Here is a 22,460-nt window from a genome sequence, read left to right on the forward strand (position 1 = left end):
ACCAAGAGTTGGGTGCTTAGCCAACTGAGCCATGCAAGTGCCCCTGTCATTTATTCTTTAAATGAAACTGAATATATACTATAACTCAGGGACGTTTAAAATGCAAAATAAAACAAAGGGCCCAGAAACAGCGTTTTCCTCAAAGTTGAACTTTAAGAAGTTATTTTACCATGAGATATTGACTGATGGATGGACATAAACCCCCCTAGATGTAAATAAGATATGCTCCATTATGTTCAGTTCTGTGTGTGCAAAAATATATGTATGTGTTTATTTACATATTCAAACATATTTATGAAACTTATCAGCCTAATGGATAATATTCTTAACAGCACTTTTATTTTTTAAATGCATATTGTCTTTGTGTGTGTGTATAAATTTAGAGATGTGTAGTTCTATGAATATGCATAACTATATGTAATTGTTGATATGCTTAATATTAAATAAAATTGTATAGAAGAAATGAACATAATTAAAAGCTGATATTTAGCTTCCCAGAAACTTAGTAAGGAATAGAATTTACAGTATCAAGAAAAAGGAATAAGCTTGTCCTATGTCTTAGAGCAATCGTTCTTAACTTTTAGCAGTCTCATATCCTTTTAGAATTTGATGAAGACTATGGCTCTTTTCCTTAGAAAAATGAATGAGCACATATACACACATTATTGTGCCTGCAGCTATGACAGAGTCTCACATTCATGAAGTACAGTAAAACCTTGGCTTACAAGCATAATTCATTCCAGGAACATGCTTTGTAATCCAAAGCATTCGTATATCAAAGTGAATTTCCCCATAAGAAATAATGGAAACTCCGATGATTCGCTCCACAACCCAAAAATATTCATATAAAAATGATTACAATATTGTAATATAATATAAAATAATAAAGAAAATACGAAATATAAAGAAAAATAAACAAATTAACCTGCACTTACCTTTGAAAACCTTCGTGGCTGGTGTGAAGGAGACAAGAGAGAGGAGGGTTATTATGTAGAATGACTTTCATTATCACTAATGGATGTTGACTATAGTACAATATTAATAAACTCTTGTCAGATACTATGTTTAATGTTACTGGCAATAAGGCAGCAGAGGAAAAGGTCTATATCTGCAGGCAGCCTGACCTAGAATGAGGCAAAACATTCCTAAGCTTACTCTTGTATGGAAAAGCAAAGGACTGTCCATAGGTGCTTTGAAGTGACAAAAAAATACACTAGTGCCAGTTGTGGGCACCTTCCCACATTCTGAAAAATCACTGATTTTTGCCAAACACCACTGCTTGAGACTGAGTATCTGAGCATAGCAGATGATCACCCACAATCCTGAAGCGAGAGAGAGAAAAGAACCATTGGCTCAGTTGTGATCATGTGACATTGGGCATCACATACTACTTGTATTGCAAGACATCGCTCATTTATCAAGTGAAAATTTATTAGAAATGTTTGCTAATCTTGCAGAACAAGTTACTCACAATCCAAAGTGTATCTATGGATGCCATGCAAGTCCCTGGACCCTCTGTTACAATTCCTTCTTTAAATTGTCCCCATCAAATGTCACCTGTCTCCACTAAATTTTTGATAGAAATATCAAAACAGAATAAATAATGTTCAGGTCTTCTATAGTAGTGATTACAGAGATAATGATGTTCTTTCACTGCTGGGCATTTCTTCTTCCCTCTCACCTCACCCACAAATCCCTTTCTGTTGGTCGTATCCCTGTTTGCCCATTAATCTCCCCTCACCTCACCCAGGACTCTGTCCAGACAGTTGTAGGAGTTGTGAGCTGCTTTACCTCCCTCCCTTCTCTCTGTCCCACCTATTCCAGGTTCTGCCACGAAAATAATCTCTCCAAAGACCAGGTTGTTGTTTTTTTTTAATTGTGTTTGTTGCTGCTGTGTTTTACTTTTGAGCCACCTAGCACAATGTTTAAGATCAGTTTGCCATACAAAATCAAAACCCAGCCTTGTTCTTACTAGCTGTGTGATACTGGACCTGGGGCTTGACCTTCCTTATCTAGAAAATGAGAGCAATAATATAATTTAAGGACTGTTGTAAGGAATAGTGAGATAATGCATGTAAAGTGATTTAAAGTGATTAGCAAGGTACAAGGACGTAGTGATGCTCAATAAATACTTCCTGAATACATTAAATATTTAGCCTTGAGGTTTCTAATTTAATGCTTTTGCTGATTCCATGCTACTTATTCCTTCCTATCACAATAGCACCGCCTGCATTAAATCTTTTTAAATCCTATAGCGATATGTGATCTCTTCCACTTCTTAATTCCTCAGACTTTTCTGTTTATTATGGTGGAAGAGCTTAATGGTGAAAAACTCTGGGATCAGATTATCTAGACATGAATATTGGCTCCTTCACTTAGTAGCTTTGTGGCCTTGGGCAGGTCACGTAAGTCCCCTATGGCTTATTTTGCCTATCTGTAAATGAGATATAAAACTGAGTATCTATTGCAAAGGGTTTTTATGAGGATCAATATAACTAATTTGTAGAAACGGCAAAACTAGAGAGAGAGAGAGCTAGAGTGCGGATACAAACAGAACAGACAGGGAGAAGGGACTGGCCACAAATGCACGTAAGGGAACTTTTAGGGGTGACGAAATACTCAGTTTTATAAAATATGTGTTAGAAGCTCATTTTTTTTAATGTTTATTTATTTTTTTGAGAGAGAGAGAGCACAAACAGGGGAGGAGCAGAGAGGGGGGACAGAGGATCTGAAGCAGTCTCTGTGCTGTCAGCAAAGAGCCTGATGTGGGTCTTGAACTCACAAACTGTGATTTCAGAACCTGAGCTGAAATCAAGAGTCGCCTGTCAACCGACTGAGCCACCCAGGCCCCCTGTGAGAAAATATTCTAACCCTGGATTGTAAAAAGAAACAAGTGAATCTCATGACAAATATTTTTAAAACTGGGTTGTGGCCATGCTTTCATAAGCTATAGAAATCTACTCTTTCTCAAACTGTATGCTTAAGATGGTTAAGTTTTATGGCATTCAAATTATAATGAAGCTTGTTTTAAGTGTATTTGTTTATTTATGCGTGCATGCTGGAGCATGAGCAGGGGAGGGACAGAGAGGGAGGAAGAGAGAGAGAATCACAAGCAGGTTCTGTGCTGTGGGTGCAGAGTCCAATGCGGAGCTCAAACCCACGAACCGTGAGATCATGACCGGTGCTGAAACCAAGAATCGGATGCTCAACTGAGCCACCGAGCCACCCCATAAGGCTGTTTTTAAAAAAGATAAATGATATATGGCAAAGGCCTAGAGAAGTACCAGGCACACACTAAGCATATTGTTGTGTCTGTTAGCTGTTATTACCTTATACTACTTTGGGTTATTTATGATTACCAGATTGTTTAGAGTATCTCGTGTTCCTGCTCTCACACCTTCCTTCCCCTGCCCTAAACTAAGTCTGAGCTTAATCCTGGCAATAGCCCTTGCCCATGATTAGGTACTTGCTAAATATTTACTGACTGAATGCACTATAGGTAATGGTGGAGTTTATGTCTAGTATGAAAATGTATTGGTTTGGGTTGAGGGTCCCACAAACTTGTGTATACAAAGAGGACTGAATTGTGCATTTAGGTGGTTCATCCTTCACCTCAGTACATAATAAAGAACAGTTAGTATTGAGTATAGCTTTTGAATACCAAGGATCACGGTGATTGTTTTGATGCTAATCTCTGTAGATAGAAGACTCTTGCTTTCTCTAGACCTGATTTTCTCTGGTCACACCTGAATGGTGCCATTCCCAGAATTATCATACTGTATTCTTGGCATTTGAGGGTCTGGTATTCCGTACACATCAAAGCTATCTTTGTCTTACTTGAATAGTTACGCTTCCCTCAAACAAAAAGTACATCTTCCCATATAAGTTCTTTAAGCAGCCTACACAATTGTTACCCAGGAACCAGAAGAAAAACTGTGAATGAGATTCTAACAGTCTTCGAAGGAAAAGGAGAAGGAGAAAATTATTATTAGAAATAATATCATTAGAAATAATAATAATTAGAAAACAAACAGAAACGAAAAACCTTTCTGTCCATGCCATCTCATTGAGCACTCCAGAGGAGAAAACTAATTATCAACTCAACATTGTTTATTAGAAAGGAACAGAGACCAGATCAGCCCTAGAATGGTTAGGTAAGCATCTCTTCCAAGCAGGCATTTGTTTTAGCCCAGTGTCTAGTTCTTTGAAAGAAATATTTAAGATTTATGCCTACCTTGAATGTTTTGGGTTTAACTTAGGGGCCTAGGTGGTACAAAGTCCTGGGCTCAAAGAGAAGAAAGATCTCTTCTTAGGATAGGGAAAGGGAACAAAATAAAGCAATCTACCTTCTTGGGCATTTTCACAGTAAACTCAAATCAGCAGGAAGATGACAGGCCATCAGGTTTAAAAACAAAACCACTAGCCAGTCTGTTACTGCACAGATGTACTTTTTTTAAACAAGATACTGTGGATCTCTGATGTTTACAAAATCAAAACAACCCACTGAGTTTTTCCACCTGCCATTGTTTCATTTCAGAGAAAAGAAATAGCTTACTTTTCAAGCTTGGGGATTTTTGTAATGTTTAATATATTACTCAGAATGGATTTTTCCATTTCCTTTTAGTGAAAGCCCAAATTAATTCCTTTATTGTTCATACAGGGACATTGGCAGGAATTAGAAAAGATGCGTCCACATCTCCTATGACAACAGGAAGCCAAAAGGAGCTTGTAATCACAACCACATCATCACTGCAGCATGACACTTCCCGGTAAGTGGTTTATTTTCTTTTAATGTTTATTTTATTTATTTATTTTTTTCTTTTGAGAGAGAGAGTGCAAACGGGAGGAGCTGAGAGAGGGGGTTTAATATTCTTTAGGTAAGAGCATTTGGGAGGAGCTACTTAATACGGAGTGGAAAGTCTTGACAATTCTTAATAACCATTACTCAGAAGAAAGGCCTTATGTGGAAGCATCTGGATTTGGCCAGGTTGAACTCATGGAGCCCTTTCCTTTATACATGCCCTGCCTTGATTGAAACTGGTTATTGGCGAGGATTTCCAAAGAAATGCAAAGCTAATCCTATCATTCATCAGAAAATGTGCTTAGCAGTAGGTCTTTCCCAATTTATCACAGAATGGTTATATACTTTGACTATAAGTTTAACCAATTGAATTAATTGATACTGAAAATTATGGTGGGTTTTGTATTACAGTTTTAAAGGGTCTGTCAACATTTACTGATACTAGAAACATCTGAAGAGTTAGTAGTTTGATCAGCCTTTTCTGGACTCAGGAAAGAAATAGGGTATTAAAATTTCTTACATCCAGTAAGCCGACTGCCATATTATTCATTTAAAGCTGAATATATAAAGATCAACACCAAAAAGGCATAGTTTAGGGTTTCTTGGTAATACTATTGTTTGAGCCTTAAATTCTCAGCATCTTATCAGATAAATATAGATTTTAAGACTTCATTTTAATTATAAAGAACTTTGGGGAAATAACTCTAATGTAGAAGACAGTAATAATGGTTGCCATCTATTAGCATCTATTATGTACCCAGCACTTTTTATGAATTATCTCATTTAATCTTCATCACTGCTTTATAAAGAGGTACTGCTATCATCCTCATTTCTAAAATTAGGAAACTAAGAGATTGAGTGACTTGTCTAAGGTCACCCAGCCAATAAGATGTAGAAGTAGCATTTCAGACTCCAAAGTCCATCATCTTAAATATTGTAATTGTTGACAATGACAGCCTCCTTATTTTGAAGGTGACCCTCAACTGAAAGAAAATTTAACCAGTTTACCACATTCTTTGTCCATTACTCCTTTCTTTTATTTTTAATGCTGCCATTATTAGCATTTTCCAAGTACCCACAGAGAGCTGTCGTTCTGAAATGTTGCGAGGGCTCCCTCCTTGGACCACTTAGCAGTGTGGCTGAATGCTTGTACTCAAAGGTCCATCTCAGTTACCTTGAAGGCTTCCTCTGGAGGAGGTACAGGTAAAGAGGAGAAATGATCCAGATTTTCTGGGGCACCTGGGTGGCTCAGTTGGTTAAGTGTCCTACTTCGGCTCAGGTCATGATCTCACGGCTCAGGTCACGACCTCTCAGTTTGTGGGTTCGAGCCACCCGTTGGGCTCTCTGCTGTCCGCACGGACACCACTTTGGATCCTCTGTCTCCCTTTCTCTCTCTGCGCCTCCCCTGCTTGTGCATGCATGCTCTCTCTCAGAAATAAAAATAAAAAAAGAAATGGTCTGGATTTTCAGTCTTAGTGAATTTTCCTATTGAAGATTAAAGTGAGATCCTTAATGCTACTTTAATGTGTTTTTGATGATTGCATTTCAGTTTAGAGAGAAGCATGAAAAGGAAGAATAAAATATTTCCCCAGTAAGAATTTTGTAGAACATTCTCAGCACACGTTTTCTGAATGGACCATATCAACTTTGTACAATTTTACAAGCCCAGGTTAAATTTGCTGTGAAGACTCATATTTACGCACCGAAAAAAAAGAATTCTCTGTTAGTTCTTAATACTGCAAATCAGCTGAATATAGTTTCTCAAAGGTTTCTTAAATAATGAGTACTTGGCTACATAAAAACGATGTGCAACACACTGGACTTCATCCTTAGAAGTGCATGATGGCATATCATAGGTCTATTATACAAAGCGCAGAGTTGAAAAAAAAGATCCAGTACTATGAAAATCAGTTACCAGGAAGGCACAGTGGTTGCTTTCCAGACTTCAGAATCAGGATTATTTGAATTATTTTTATTTCAAAGTGTAGAAAAGGAATTTTATATAGACTACTTTTCAGTTACACACAAACTCTTAATATAAGACAAAACTCAGTTCTTCATCCTAACAAACCTTTGAAGGTACTGAGAACAAGAGTAAAAGCCTGTCCACCCTTAATTCTGGGAATTTTCAAAACTTGCAAAAGAGGATGAGGGTGGGACAGATGCTGGTGGGAAAAAGGTTCTTGTTTATTCTCTGATAAGTACTAACACCTAGAAGAGTCCCACATGGTTCCATGTGCAGGTGATAAAACCAGGCGTGCAAAGTCATCTTTCTCATTCACAATGTGGGCTGTTAATTGTTCTTTCTGCTGCCTGTCAATATAATGTGAAATTTTCATTCCCCATTCAAGATGGAAAAAGTTGTGGCTGAAAATGTTAACATTTGCATTTTTATTTGTTGATTTATTTAAAGGACAGCCTCTCCTGCAGCAATCCATCACTTGGTGACACCCCAAATATGAATAATGTATTGTAGACTTGCGGTTACAATGTGTAATAAGTGCTAGAGACAGTAAAGGAATGTTAACTATGTTGCAAATGTAATATTTATTGACTCATAAAGTTTATTGCTTTCAAGGTTCAATAATACTGACCATAGGACATTAATATCGCTTATCCTGATTTTAGCTGGGCACCTTTATATGTAGAAATATTCATCTATCTCATGCTAACAAAATAAATACATAATTTGCAGCACAAGCAAAGGAGGCTTTATAGTTTTCTGTGCTGAGGGCTGCGGTGCTTCTTTGTCTGGCCTTCAGCATTGGTCACACACCCCTGAGCTGTCCGAGAGAGTAAGCGCGGCAGTCATCTTGGCACAAGAGCGTGGTGCTGTGGCACCAAACAGTGCCATGCATTTCTGCCTCACTGGCACAGGTAACACCTCACAAACCCACTTCCCCTGGAGAGAGGACTAGAGGGCTTTCCTCCCTGTCGTTCTGAACACCTGGTGGGGGGTGCACCTATGATCAGAGAGTTCAACAAATGCTTCTCCTGCCATGACCCAGAGTCAGAGTTTACAGATTCCACTTGATCCTCTGGTCTCCAAGGTGAAACCAGAGCTGGTCAGGTTACCAACTAATTTGTTATGAGCACAACTGTTACTGATAATTAACCCTTTTGTGCCTTCCAGAATTAAGTATGCCCATTGCCACCAAGAAAGATCATTCAGGAAATATCTGACACCCAAAGCAAAAGAAGTCATGTTAATTAGCAACCATCAGCTGTAATTGTCATCCCCATTAAGATGCAGAATTATGTATTTCTTCGTTATAAATAACCTTTCTAATTGTACTTGATGTATGCCAATTTAATCAAAAAGTATACTTGCAACAGACAGATATTTGCATTAATGTAGCTTTGGATCTTCAAATTTTTTATTTCAAATTTAGTGAGAAAAAGCATATTAACAGCTGGATATTCTTTATATGTGGGTATATTTTTCTATCTAGGTATGGAGATCTAATATACTTTATATTAAAATGAAGACAGTATCTTGTGGGATTGTTCAGTGAAACAGAAATCTTGTTGCTTTTTAAAATGCCAGCGAAGTTTCTCTCTCTCAGTCATATGACAACTCTCATTGGTAATTGTTCCAAACTGATAAACAGAGGCATATACCAGGATTACATTCTCAGTCCCTGGTGTAAAAAGTAAAAGTGATGCGATGTGGGGAGTGTTGGTGGGGGTCCAGAGCCAAGAAAAAATTCTTGAAATGTCTTTGTTGCAAAAAGGTGATTTTATTAAAGCATGGGGATAGGACCCTTGGGCAGAAAGAGCTGCACTGGGCTGGTAAGGAGGGACTGATTATATACTATGGAGTTGGGGGAGGTCAAGGCAAAAGGGAGTTTTCCAGAAGCACTTTCATATGCTAAAGAAGACTCCTAAAATACTGGAGGCCTAGCTATTGTCAGGCTAGGGTTGTTTTTCCCTCTAGTAAAGCATTAACATGAAGACAGTAGGGAATTTCTGGAGAAATGTTATACTCTGCCTGTCTCAAGTATTTGTCAATGGGCTGCAAGTTATAAGGAAATTTAATTTTACCTGCCATTTCCTTCTTGCCTTTGTTAACTTGGGGCTCCAGGAAACTGAGTCTATACATTTCTGGAGATTACGCTATTTATTGATTAGATTGCCTTTTTCTTGTAATTTACTAAAACGTTTGTAAACTGATGGAGACTCATATGTCCTGCATGACTGTGATCTCTATCAGTTAACCATTGTTTTCTCCCTTTCCTTTGGTCTTGGGCCACCAAGAGTGCCTGAGGAATGTCACACATATCCCACCTAGGGGAGCTGTGTGAGGTGTTAGCTTGACTTATGCTCCATAATCAAAAGGCTTCTTTCTGTTGTGTCCTGATTCATAAGACTTAAGGCTGATACTATTGCCCTCGTGTGTGTGTGTGTGTGTGTGTGTGTGTGTGTGTGTGTGTGAGAGAGAGAGAGAGAGAGAGAGAGAGAGAGAGAGAGAGAGAGAGAGATGTGATGTGATGTGATGTGATGTGATGTGATGTGATGTGATGTGATGTGATGTGAAGAGAGAAAAGCAGATCTCACCAAACTATGCCCAATTACTGAATTTGGGGAGCTGGAGCTATAGTTGGCCTATTTCTAGGAAGTACTGTTCACCTCTCTACTCCAGCTTTTTTCAAAGAAATTAGTTTTTTACCACAACACAGAGTTGAACATTTTTATTTTGTTTTGTTTGTGTTTTAGATATGTTGGAGAGGGGTGGTTTCGTGGAGCTTACTTTTTGTTGCGGGGGTAGGAATACATATTTGAGTACATATTTTCAAAGGTTTAATAGCGTCTTTGGGGGCTCTTAAAAAATAGCTCAAAAATAGCTAAACTTGTTCTTTTTTTTTATGACTGCGGTCCTTTGCTGTCAAACCCTATGCTTAATTGTCCTGAAAAATTTGCTGTGAGTTTACGGCTTGATAAGCTGTCTATAGTGTGCTTGCACACAATCATGCTCACAGACAACTATTTGTGCACAGCTGATTTGAAGCTTGTGGAGACTTTTTGCCCATTGAAGTTGAGACTGAGGAACCAGGCTGACAATACTGGAAAACTGGGACCTCATTACACTAAGCCCAGGCTGCAAGGGTTCAAATACCCTGCAATCTAGAACTTAAACTTGTCTCTGTCTTAAAGACAGTATTTTCCTACGTCTTCTTTAGAAGAATGTCTATTCAGGTCCTTTGCCCATTTTTTATTCAGACTGTTTTTTGGTTTGATTTTGTTTTTGCTATTGAATTGTAGGACTTCCTTATATTTTTTTGGATAATAACCTCTTCTCAGATATATAGCTTGCAAATATTTTCTTTCAGTTTGTGATTGTTTCCTATATACTTTGATGCAGTCCCATTTGTTTACTTCTGCCTTTGTTGCCTTTTGGTATCGGATCCAAAATATCATTTCAAAGGCCAATGTCAAAGAGCTTTTTTTCCTGTTTTCTTCTCAGAACTTTACAATTCCAGATGGTACATTTAAGACTTTAATCCATTTTGAGTTTTTTTATTTTATACCATGTAAGATAAGAGTCCAAGATAAGAGTTCATTCTTCTGCATGTGAATATCCAGTTTTCACAGCCCCATTTATTGAAGACACTATCCTTTCCTACTTGTATATTCTTGGCATCCTTGTTGAAAATTCACTGACTACTTATGCTTTGGTTTATTTCAGGGTTTTAATTATGTTCCATTGCTTTGTCTATCTGTTTTCATGCCAGTAGCATACTGATTTGATTACTATAGCTTTGTAATATAATTTGAAAGCCAGAAATATGATGCCTCCAACTTTTTTTTTCTCAAGATTTTAGCTACTTACAGTCTTTTGTGTTTCCATATGAATTTTGAGATAGTTTTTTTCTATTTCTGTGAAAAATGCCATTGGAATATTCGTAGGGATTGCTGAGTCTATACATTACTTTGGGTAGTATAGACATTTTAACAATATTAACTCTTTCAATCCATGAAGATGGGCTATGTTTCTATTTGTTTATGCCTTCTTCTGTTCTTTTCATCAGTGTTTTATAGTTTTCAGTGTACAAATCTTTCTCTGCCTTGATTAAATTTATTCCCAAGTATTTTATTCCTTTTGATGCTATTATAAATTCAAATTTTTCTTAATTTCCTTTTTTATTAGATCATTGTTAGTATAAAGAGATTCATCTGATTTTTGTATATTGATTTTGTGTCCTAGAACTTTACTGAATTTGTTAGTTCTAACAGGATTTTTTGATAGTTTATAGAGTCTGTAGGGTTGTCTACATATAGAATCATGCCATTTGCAGAGATAATTTTACTTCTTCATTAACTACTTGGATGGCTTTTCTTTTTCTTGACTCATTGCTCTTGCTTGCACTTCTAGTACTTTGTGGAACAGAAGTGGCAAGAGTGAGCCCCCTTGCCTTACACCAGATCATAGAGGAAAAGAAAAACCTTCAGTTTTTCCCCATTGATTGTGATGTTAGCTGTGGCTTTTCATAAATGGCCTTTATTGTGCTGAGGAAATTTTCTTCTCTATTTTGTTAAGAGTTTTTGTCAGGAACGGATGTTGAACTTGTCAAAGAAGACATAGAGATTGCCAACAGGTATATGAAAAGATGCTCGATGCCATTAATCATCGGGGAAATGCAAACTGAAACCACAATGAGGTATCACCTCACAAATGTTAGGATGGCTATTTTCAAAAAGATAAGCGATAACAAGTACATAATGGCAAGAATGTGGAGAAAAGGGAACCCTAGTATACTACTGGTGAGAATGTAAATCGGTACAGCTATTGTGGAAAACAGTATGGAGATCCCTCAAAAAAAAAAATTAAAATAGAACTACCCTATGATCCAACAGTCCCTCTTCTGGGTATATAGTCAGAGGAAATAAGATTAGTGCCACAGTGAGATATCTGCACCTCCATGTTCACTGCAACATTATTCACAGTAGCCAAGATGTGGAAACAATCTAAATGTCCATCAGTGGATGAATGTACTTTAGAATATTATTCAGCCTTTAAAAAAGGAGATCTGCCATTTATGACAACATGGATTAACCTGGAGGACATTATGCGAAATGAAATAAGCCAGACACGGATGTATTGCATGATCTCACTTATATGTGTATCCTAAAAAGTTCAAAGCATAGAAGCACAGAGCAGAATGGTGGTGCCCAGGAGTGGGAGGGTGGAGGAAGTGAGGAGCTGTTGGTTAAAGGGTACAAAGTTGCAATATGTAAGGTGAATAAATCTAGAAATCTAATGTACAGCATGATGGCGATAGTTAACAACACTGTATTAAATATTGGAAATTTGCTAAAAGAATAGATTTCAAGAGTTCTCACCACACACACACAAAATTGTAATTATATGAAGAGATGGATATGTTAATTGGTTTGATTTTAGTAATCATTTCACTATATATATAATTAATAATGTCCTAATATTGAACAACTCTTCCAAAAAATCATGTTGTATACATTAAACAATTTTAACTTTCTTTTAAAAAGTGGGGTTTTTTAAATCTTTATTTACACCTTAAGTAACTTGACATGATAATCCAGTTGCTTCCAGCTCCAGATATGATATAGTCTTTAAAGTACTACAACTGGCATGTTGGTCCTTTGCTGTGCCGTGAAGAGAGACAAACATTTCTGCATTTGTCCCTCTTTATTCTCCGTGGGTCATAAACCAAGGCCTTAGCCCCTGGACAGTTCAAGCATTGTTTAGTTTCCCATCTCTATTTGCCAGTAGCCATTTAGATTGCACAGAAGGAAAAATCGTGTCAATATGCTGTTCCCGATTGTAGCAATGATCTGTTTTATCTCTGGCAACAAAATTCTGGATTGGCGGCAGCCAGGGATTCAAGACCTACATAAGCAACATGTATCTATCATACTAGTAACAAAAATATAATGCTGAAAATTATAATTACCTGTTCACAGTCCCTGGCATAGTACCTTAGGGTTAACAGAATGCTTTTCACCTGCATTGTCTCATTCAAATTACACCCACACCCTGTGAAATAAGTCGTAGTAGTATCCCATTTTACAGTGAAGAGAGGGGAACTGAACGAGACTGGAAGACTGTCCGTGGTCACACAGTCATGAAGCAGAAAAGAGGTCCTGAACATCGTTCTTCTGATCCCAAATTTCAGTGTTTTTTCATTCTGCCTGAAACTTGAACTTAATTCAGGTATGGGAACTAAGCTGATAAAATTCTGGTCTAGAGTAGGAAATAAGACAAACTTGCTTTAAAGTATTTTATTTATTTATTTATTTATTTATTTATTTATTTATTTATTTATTTATTTATTTTTGAGAGAGAGAGAGAGAGAGAGAGAGAGCCAGCAGGGGAGGGGCAGAAAGAGAGAGCGATAGAGGATCTGAAGCAGGCTCTGTGCTGACAGCAGAGAGCCCAGTGAGGGACTTCAACTCACAGCTGAGATCATGACCTGAGCTGACGTCAGACGCTTAACATACTGAGCGACTCAGGTGCCCCGAGACAAACTTGCTTTTAAGAGTTAAAATCTGAGGGCGCCTGGGTGGCTGGGTTGAGCATCTGACTTTGGCTCAGGTCATGATCTTGCAGTTCATGAGTTTGAGCCCCGCTTCAGGGTCTGCATTGACAGTGCAAAGCCTACTTGGGATTATCTCTCTCTCTCTCTCCCTCTCTGCTCCTCTCCCACTTGCACGCACTCTCTCTCAAAACAAATAAACTTAAAAAAAAAAGACTTAAGGGGCGCCTGGGTGGCGCAGTCGGTTAAGCGTCCGACTTCAGCCAGGTCACGATCTCGCGGTCCGGGAGTTCGAGCCCCGCGTCGGGCTCTAGGCTGATGGCTCAGAGCCTGGAGCCTGTTTCCGATTCTGTGTCTCCCTCTCTCTCTGCCCCTCCCCCGTTCATGCTCTGTCTCTCTCTGTCCCAAAAATAAATAAACGTTGAAAAAAAAAATTAAAAAAAAAAAAAGACTTAAAATTTGTTTTTATTCATTTTTATTTTTTTTAAGTTTACTTATTTTGAGAGAGAGGGAAATAGAGAGCGAGTGGGGGAGGGGCAGAGAAAGAGAGAAACAGAGATTCCCAAGCAGGTTCTGTGTCATCAGAGCAGAGCACCATGTGGGGCTTGAACTCACGAACCATGAGATCATGACCTGAGCCAAAACCAGGAGTCGGACACAACCAACTGAGTCACCCAGGTGCCCCTAGAATTTGTTTTTATAACCTGATAGGAAGAAGCAGTCATTCAGACAAAGGGAAGTGCTATGTTTCCATTGCACGCAATAGCCAAATTGCAACAATTTCTTGCACTTGTGCCTAGAATCCTAACTGTAACCAAATATTATTTTTAATCAGAATTGTTTCTCACCTATACATTCACACAGCTATTATGTACTCAGCTAGATTCCCTCATGTGCCTGCATATAATAATGTGTTATTCTACCAGGGTAGAGAGAGGGAAGCTACGCTAAAATCCCAAACCCCAAAGTAGAGCAGACAGGCACTACTTGAGTTTATGTGGTAGGTTTGAAAAGCAGACTTTGTTGCTTTTATGTAGTTGGGTATATGAGTGATGACCATATGTGACAAAACTGGCCACTACTCACTGGATGTCTGTTATATATCAGGTAATGTGCTGGGCCTGTACAGGTATGTCCATTTCTACTGTATGTTCATATAAATTACATGTCGTAAAACTCTCTTTAATGACTATTACAACTTGATTGCAAAGTATTAGATAGAATTTCATTTTAGGTTTTTTTAAAAATGACTTCCTAAAATGTGGTCTACTAGGCAAAGAACTATCATTTTAGCTTTACATGCCCTCAGAGTAACTTTGCACACTATACACAGAGTAGCATTTACTGTAACTTTTCCATTTTGAGTATATTGTAAATAAAATAAAAAACAAACCTAATGAAATGATGCACATAAAATGATGACAGTAAAAAGGAATAATCTGAAAACTTCAGAAAAGAATGTGTTGAGTACATAAAAGAAAACATGAAGTATGATGTGCCTGCCTTCCATCTTTACTAAAGAGGATGAAAATCCAGCCATTCTAATGGTGTTTTGTTTAAGTTCAGTTGATGACTTGAAATTCCCTGCCAGCAGGTGCATTATTACCAAGAACAGTTGAACTCATGGAAATTCCTATGTGTTTGATGAAAAGATGTTGCTTTTAATTAAGCCATGATACTGTGTTGGAACTGGAATTCCCAATGTTAAAAGCCAGTAACATAATCATCCACATTCCTCTGACACACACTGTTTATACAGTGTCTAAATTTAAAGAAAAAAGCAGAAACAAATAGGCCAAGTAGAAATATTAAAGAGATAGCATAATTCCAGAAAATGAGTTCAGCTTAAGGAAGCTTGTTAAGACATTTTTACCTTAGGAAAAACATACTGCACCAAGAAAATGTACATTAAAACAGCTGATCTTTACTAGTCACTTAGAATTCTATTCCTCAGCTTCAGGAATTATTTCTAAGTTCTGGGTGAAGGGATTATAAGAGCTACTTCATCATTCATAGTTTTCTGTATTTCCCAAATGTTCTACAATGATGTATTATTTACATAATTTTAAAAACAATATTTAAGGGGCGCCTGGGTGGCGCAGTCGGTTAAGCGTCCGACTTCAGCCAGGTCACGATCTCGCGGTCCGTGAGTTCGAGCCCCGTGTCAGGCTCTGGGCTGATGGCTCAGAGCCTGGAGCCTGTTTCCGATTCTGTGTCTCCCTCTCTCTCTGCCCCTCCCCCATTCATGCTCTGTCTCTCTCTGTCCCAAAAATAAATAAATGTTGAAAAAAAAAATTAAAAAAAACAAAAAAAACAAAAAAAAAACAATATTTAAAAAGAAAACAAAGGGCACACACTTACAGGAGGTAAACCCATTTCAAAATTTTTACTCTATAGTTCCAAGTAGTTCCAACAACCTTAAGGTTAACCTTGGAACATACGACATAAATGTTATTTCTTTGTTAAACCAGCAGTAGGTGAGGATCATGCTTCCTTGGTGTGCCTTCTCCAGGGTGCTGAATGCTGGAAAATGGTATGATTAGTGACATCTGTTCAGCATTGCCAGTTCCTGTTATTATTTCACAGTTTTTAGTCTCATGGACTGCTGTTTTAGAGTTGTTCATTTGGTCCAAGGTCACCAAATTCCCTTCACTTCAGTGTTAAGGATCAGTTGTGGAGTGTCAGTGTTCTAGACAGTTAAATGCTTTTTAAAAATTTTTTTAAGTTTTTTTAAATTTTTATTTTGAGAGAGAGAGAGCAGGGGAAGGGCAGAGAGAGAAAAACCAAACAGGCTCTGCACTATACCATGGAGTCCAACGCGGGGCTTAAACCCACGAACCATGAGATCATGACCTGAGCCAAAGTCAAGTCAGACTCTTAACTGACTGAGCCACCCAGGCGTCCCAGTTTAATGCTTTTATAAAATTCTTTTATATATGTTGCCTAATGTAATCCTCACAATCATGAGAAAGTAAAGCTCAATGAGGCACCTGGGTTTATAGGCCTAGGTTTGAATTCTAGTTATGTGGTTGTGAACAAGTCATTTAGTTTAATCTATAAAATGGGGCTACTAATATCTTCCTCATAGGCTTCTCATGACAACTAAATAAGACAGTGAACATAAAGTACTTAGCACAGTCCCAGCATATACCTAAATAATAGTTGTCACTAGAACTTCCCAAGATCACACACACAATAAGGAACTAGGATTTGGACCTTGCTATTCTAATTCCAAACTCTATGTGTATTCCCTGACAAGAGGTTAGGAATAGGGTTAGGTTCATCTCAAAGATAGGCAATAGGGCTTGTTTTGCTGTTGTTGTTGTTGTTTTCATATTTGCCATGCAAATGTGTTTGCAAACATTACCTAAGTCTGAGTCCTCCAGTGAAAATAATATTAATAGCCACCTTGCAAATTTGCTCACTGTATTAACTTTGACTAGGTATGCAAAGCCCTTAGTTTGGTGATGGGCCATAGTGTGCACTCAGTGTTCACTTCTTTCTCTGCTCAGGGCAACAAGACTTGTTTAGGCACCTAGAACAGTATATATAAATGATATTAGCCCCTCCACCAAATGCACTGAGTGACAGTGCTCTGCAGAAATGTGGCTTAACAGCAAATGTGAATGACCCTGCATTCAAAGTATTTTTCCTATGCACCATTGGCACCTTTTTTTCATGTCTTGAGATTTTTCCTCCATTTGTTTTTTTTCTAAACAGACGAGGGTGGGGAATAAAATTCTTGGCTAGTGATCAAGTTAGGATTTAACGTTGTGTTCCTAGAACTTCTGTTTCTAGGGTCACTCAAGTCCTCAATGGAGTTACTGCTAATGGATTTCTTACCATAATTAACCCTTTGTACAATTTCTGAAAGGGTTTCATTCCCTTCAGAGCAGTGTTTGTAAAATCTGTCCACATTGCAATCATTTCAAAATCTTTGTAAAAGTATCTATTTCCAGGCCTCACCCAGATTAATTGAATCAGAAGTGCCAGGAATAGGCCCCAGTTAATGTATGTTTATTTTCCTAGTTGACTCTGATGTACTTGGTTTAAAAACACACATTTGGAAGCCCCTGCTCTGGAGCTGTACATCTCCCAAATACGTAACCCTGGCATACCAATGTTCTCCCTTTCTTCCTTCTGCCCCCAGCCCACCCCCCTCCCAGGCCTCTCTTTTCCATTAGCAATTTTTTTTTAGCCATTGTCATCCTCTCCCCGGGGGTATTATCAGAACACATCCTTAAGCCTACACTGACAAAAATGATTAAGAAGACCTTGTAGAATTCCTCCTATCAATCTAAACTGTAGAGGTTGGGGTCTAACCACTAAGAGGTATTGTAGATGGCAGTCTTCTCTATGAAATGCCTATATGGCACCATCATCCTCTGAGTAACAAGAGAAGGACTCCTGAGAAAATCGTTCCTACGTTTTCTACCTTTCTTCCTTCTCTGTTTTATCCTTCTTCATAGTACTTACCACCTTCTAATATACTGTATAATCTACTAAAAATGAGTTTTATTTATTGTCTGCCTTTTCCCCCTCTCCTGTGCCACCTACATTGTAAACTTCATGAGGGCAAGGATTTCTTTTATTATATTCATTGCTTTATCCCTGTCTTAGACCAGAGCCTGGCACATAACAGACATCCAATAAGAAAGAATGAATGAATGAATGATCACAAAATACCTGTTTCCTTTTAAATTTACTTGTTCATGGCACTCCTATAGATAATTATTTTTCATTGTCTTCTTCACATCTACAAAAGAGCCATGGTTTGTGCCCAGCTTATACATTTAATTGTGCTGCTTTTACTTCCCATTTTCATCTATTTTGATAGGGTTTTTCCATTTTATAAGAATTGGAAACCATCTAGGCTCTCAGGAGGTTTTCAAGTCTGGTTGGCAACAGATTTTCAGTCGTGAGCAGTTTCAGCATGTTCTTTGCGTTGGGATTTGGTTGCTCAGATTGTGTCTCATGGTTCTCTTCACTTAGCCATTTCTTTGCTTATGTCCAACCAGAGCATACACCTTCTTGTAAGCCTCTGCTTTGGACTGGGCTACTTTGTTGTTCTGGTTTTGTCAGCTAAAAATCCTTGCCTGCAGACAGGCAGCATGGCTTAGTGGAAAGGGCATTAGCGTCAAAGGCCATAGACCTGGGTCCATCCTGCCTCTAGAGCTAACTAGCAGCAAAACCTTGACAGCGTCTCTGGACCACATGGAACTTTAGTTCTCCACCTTTCCATCCTATACCTGAGCCTTACCCTTTGTTAAGAGACCAAATCAAAATGAAATCATGTGCATCTTCCTCTTGATTGCAGAGTAGTTTAAACATTTTGAGAATAAAATAGGAAATGAACATTTTAAAAAATAATTGATTTCACAATAACATGTTTAAAACTTTCCTTCAAAATCTTTGGGTTTTGCACTGATCAGTAGTTTAGAAACATTAAGTAGTCAAACTTGGTACAGCATCATTCACAGCGTGGTGCAGAGCTGTTACTTGAGTATCTTCTGACCTTCCCAGTTGACAGGGGACTGGGTACAATTTACATTTCCTGAGATTATGCTGTGTGAGGATGTGTTTACTGAGGGGTTTTGTTTTTTAATGTTTAAATGTAACCATGTCTGGAAAACATCAGAAGATCATACTTTAGGGAGGATGCCCAGAGAAAAACAGAAAAAAAGTTAACACCATCAAAGTCCAAATTGAGGTCATTAATAACATTGAAAGAGGTGACCATATTTTAGTGTAAGCTACATGCTTTGCCTTAGGGAAAGAATGGTCAGGATTGTGCATGATAGTGCCAAAAAATGCCACTGAGTAAATCAAAGACTTTATCAGCAAGAATACTTACAAAGGATGGGATGCCTGGGTGGTTCAGTCAGTTAAGCATCCGACTCTTGATTTCGATTTTGATTTTTACCCCGCATAGGGGGCATGGAGCCTGCCTAGGATTCTTTCTCTCCCTCTCCATCTACCCCTCCCTTGATTGTACTTTCTCTCTCTTAAAAACAAACAAAAAAAAAAGAATACTTATAATTGAGAATACAGACAATAATGTAGCTAATGGTCATTGGTTACGGTATCTTAAGCTCAGATGGACATCTTTGTATACTATATATTTAAATACATGGATATTATCACTTTTGATATATTTAACACTTTTTCTTTTTATTCTTTTATTTGAGTATAGTCGACACACAGTGTTTCAGGTGTATAACATAGTGAATCAATTTCTCTGTATATAATGCTGTGCTTACCACAAGTCACTATGCAATGCTATTAGAGTACCATTGGCTGTATTCCTTATTCTGTGCCTTTTATTCCCATGACTTATTCATTTCATAACTGGAAACCAGTTCTCCCATTCCCTTTCACCCATTTTGCCCATCCTCCTGCCCCTACCCCTTCCATCTGGAAACCATCAGTGTGTTCTCTGTATTTATAGGTCTGATTTTGCTGTTTGTTTCTTTGTTTATTCATTTGTTTTGTTTTTTAGGTTCCACATATGAGTCATGTGGTATTTCTCTTAGTAAGACTTATTTCACTTAGTATAATACCCACTAGTTCCACCTATGTTGTTGCAAATGGCAAGATCTCATCCTTTTTTATGGTCACATAATATTCGTGTGTGTGTGTGTGTGTGTGTGTGTGTGTGTGTGTGTGTGTGTACAAAACATCTTCTTTATTCATTCATCTATGAATGGACACTTAGGTTGCTTCCATATCTTGACTATTGTAAATAATGCTGCAATACACATTGTGGTGCCTATATCTTTTCAAACTGGTGTTTTCATTTTCTTTGAGTAAATAGCCAGTAGTGGAATTATTGGATCATATGGTATTTCTATTTTGAACTTTTTGAGGAACCTCCAGACTCTTCCACAGTGGCTGTACCAATTTACATTCCCACCAACAGTGCACAAGTGTTCCTTTTCTCCACATCCTCGCCAATACTTGTTATTTCTTGTCTTTTTTATTTTAACCATTCTGACAGGTAAAAGGTGATCCCTCATTGTGGTTTTGATATTTAACACCTTTCATATTTTCATATTGATGGACTATGACTCCCCCCAAAAAGATATCACAGTCCTCCTTTTTTCTTTCAGCTTACCTTTTCCTTATGTATTGAGGAGAAATTCATTTTAATCTTTTATATTTTCTTTTTTTTCAACGTTTATTCATTTTTGGGACAGAGAGAGACAGAGCATGAACGGGGGAGGGGCAGAGAGAGGGAGACACAGAATCAGAAACAGGCTCCAGGCTCTGAGCCATCAGCCCAGAGCCTGACGCGGGGCTCGAACTCACAGACCGCGAGATCGTGACCTGGCTGAAGTCGGACGCTTAACCGACTGCGCCACCCAGGCGCCCCATAATCTTTTATATTTTCTATAACATTTTATGAGCTTACAAAAATTAAGAATTGGATATATATGAAAATTCTTTAGAAAGAGTAAAAGGGATATACATGAATATTGTTATTTTTATTAGCCTTAAGACTTGTGAATCTATTATCTTACCAAAACATCCTTCGTATACCCTTTTAGAGCATATGAGGGAGACATTTAGTGTACAAATCCTACTATTACCCAAGGAAGGAATATTCCAAGTTGATCTTGAAGCTCAAGAGTAATTGGAAAATGTACTACCTGTTTACTTATCAAGACATTTTTTTTTTGTCATGGGTGCGTACTGAAGTAAGACTGTTCCTGAGATTGAAAGCTCATCATCTTGGTTGGAACATTAAGTCTCCTAACAGGCCAGGGCAGAATGACTATTGTTTTTTATGTGAGAGGCTGTTTCTTCCTTTGGGAGAGCTGGGAGATTCTGAGATGGGCTGCGGTTTGTATTAGAGTAGGGACCCTGCTTAACATTCTGTGTCACAGAACATGGGCTACAGAAAACCAGAACCCATTGTTAGAGCCTAGAAGAAAGTCTCTGACCCAGTATCAGAACAGCAAGGTAGAAAGCTGGCAAACCTTCTGTACAATAGCACATCTTATAAAACTCTTGTATACACTTGTGTTTCTTCACGTCCATGAAGAATTCATCCTTTCTAAATGTTGATGATTTAAAAATATTCTGGGTTTAAGTGTTTATGTTTAATAATAGTAATATATAAGGAAGATATGATAAAATGCATGTCTAGTGAGTGGGGATTATTTTATAGTGGGATTATTTGTAAATGTTATGCATTATGTACATAAAAAGATGCTGAGCTGTACCTTGGGGATTTTCTTCTTTCTGGGACTCTGAGTAACCCTGTGGAGGCACTTTCAAGAGCCAGGATGAAAGCCAGAGCTGAGACACCAAGCCAGTCCATACTGAGGGAGAGGACATTAAACTTATTTCTTGTTGAAGGCTGTCTCTTCCCTACACCCTGGAAGAAATCTGCCCATCAGAAGCCACCACGGTCATGTACTTAGTACTTGGTATAACCTGATGAGGGCTAGAAGTATGTTGCCTTGGGACACCTGCCCTACCAGATGCAGATTGGACTATTTCCCATAAATGGCATTCTATGTGGACTTTGATTAGGATGCTTCTGAATGTCCTCCATTAATGAAGTGTACCCCCCCGCATGGGTAGTTGGAAGTACTATGCCAGCTAGCTCAGAGGAGCCTCCTCACTTAATGACCTTTCATTCCATTCAGCCCCATGTGTGCTGTCTTCACAATTTCATCTCATGACTGAGCAAGTTACTACTCCCAAAATAAAACTCTTCTGTAGACTAGTTGATACACCCCACAGCCAACTCCTTCCAGTCTTCTGAGTTTCAGAAAGAAATGGACTGTGGTGGAAGGACCAGATTCTGGGCAAAGCTGAGGTGTTACACCATCTTGGGTGGATCATAACAGAGACATAACCCACCGATTTACAAAGGAACCAGCTAAGTAGTGGCAGAACTAAGACTGGAACTGGCCCTGCAAGCCTGGGAACACTGACCGCTCTGGAGACCGCTAGGAGAGCTAGGAGCCAGTGGGGTTACTGTGGTGCTCCCCAGTAAGCCACCTCCCTCCAGGATTGCACTTGTTCAGGTGCTGCTGTAGCTGAGTAACTTTTCCAGAACCTCCCCCTCCTGAAAGTTTATGCTTCACCACATCTTGCCCCGATTCTTTTCTCTTCTCCCTTTGGATATACATATT

General features: G+C 38.3%; 1 protein-coding gene across 8 annotated transcripts in view; it reads left to right on the top strand.

The window, feature by feature from the left end:
* KIAA1328 (KIAA1328 ortholog) overlaps positions 1 to 22,460 on the top strand; it is a 361,755-nt gene that overhangs the window by 284,908 nt on the left and 54,387 nt on the right. For all 8 annotated transcript variants that reach the window (XM_086682787.1, XM_086682788.1, XM_086682785.1 and 5 more), the window contains one exon: positions 4,661 to 4,769. In XM_086682787.1, the coding sequence (XP_086538913.1) occupies positions 4,661 to 4,769 (109 nt within the window). The remainder of the gene's footprint in view (positions 1 to 4,660; positions 4,770 to 22,460) is intronic.

The sequence above is a fragment of the Puma concolor genome, chromosome D3 (genome assembly GCF_028749965.1).
Source record: "Puma concolor isolate L17-30 chromosome D3, mPumCon1.1.hap2, whole genome shotgun sequence".
Taxonomy (NCBI): Eukaryota; Metazoa; Chordata; class Mammalia; order Carnivora; family Felidae; genus Puma; species Puma concolor.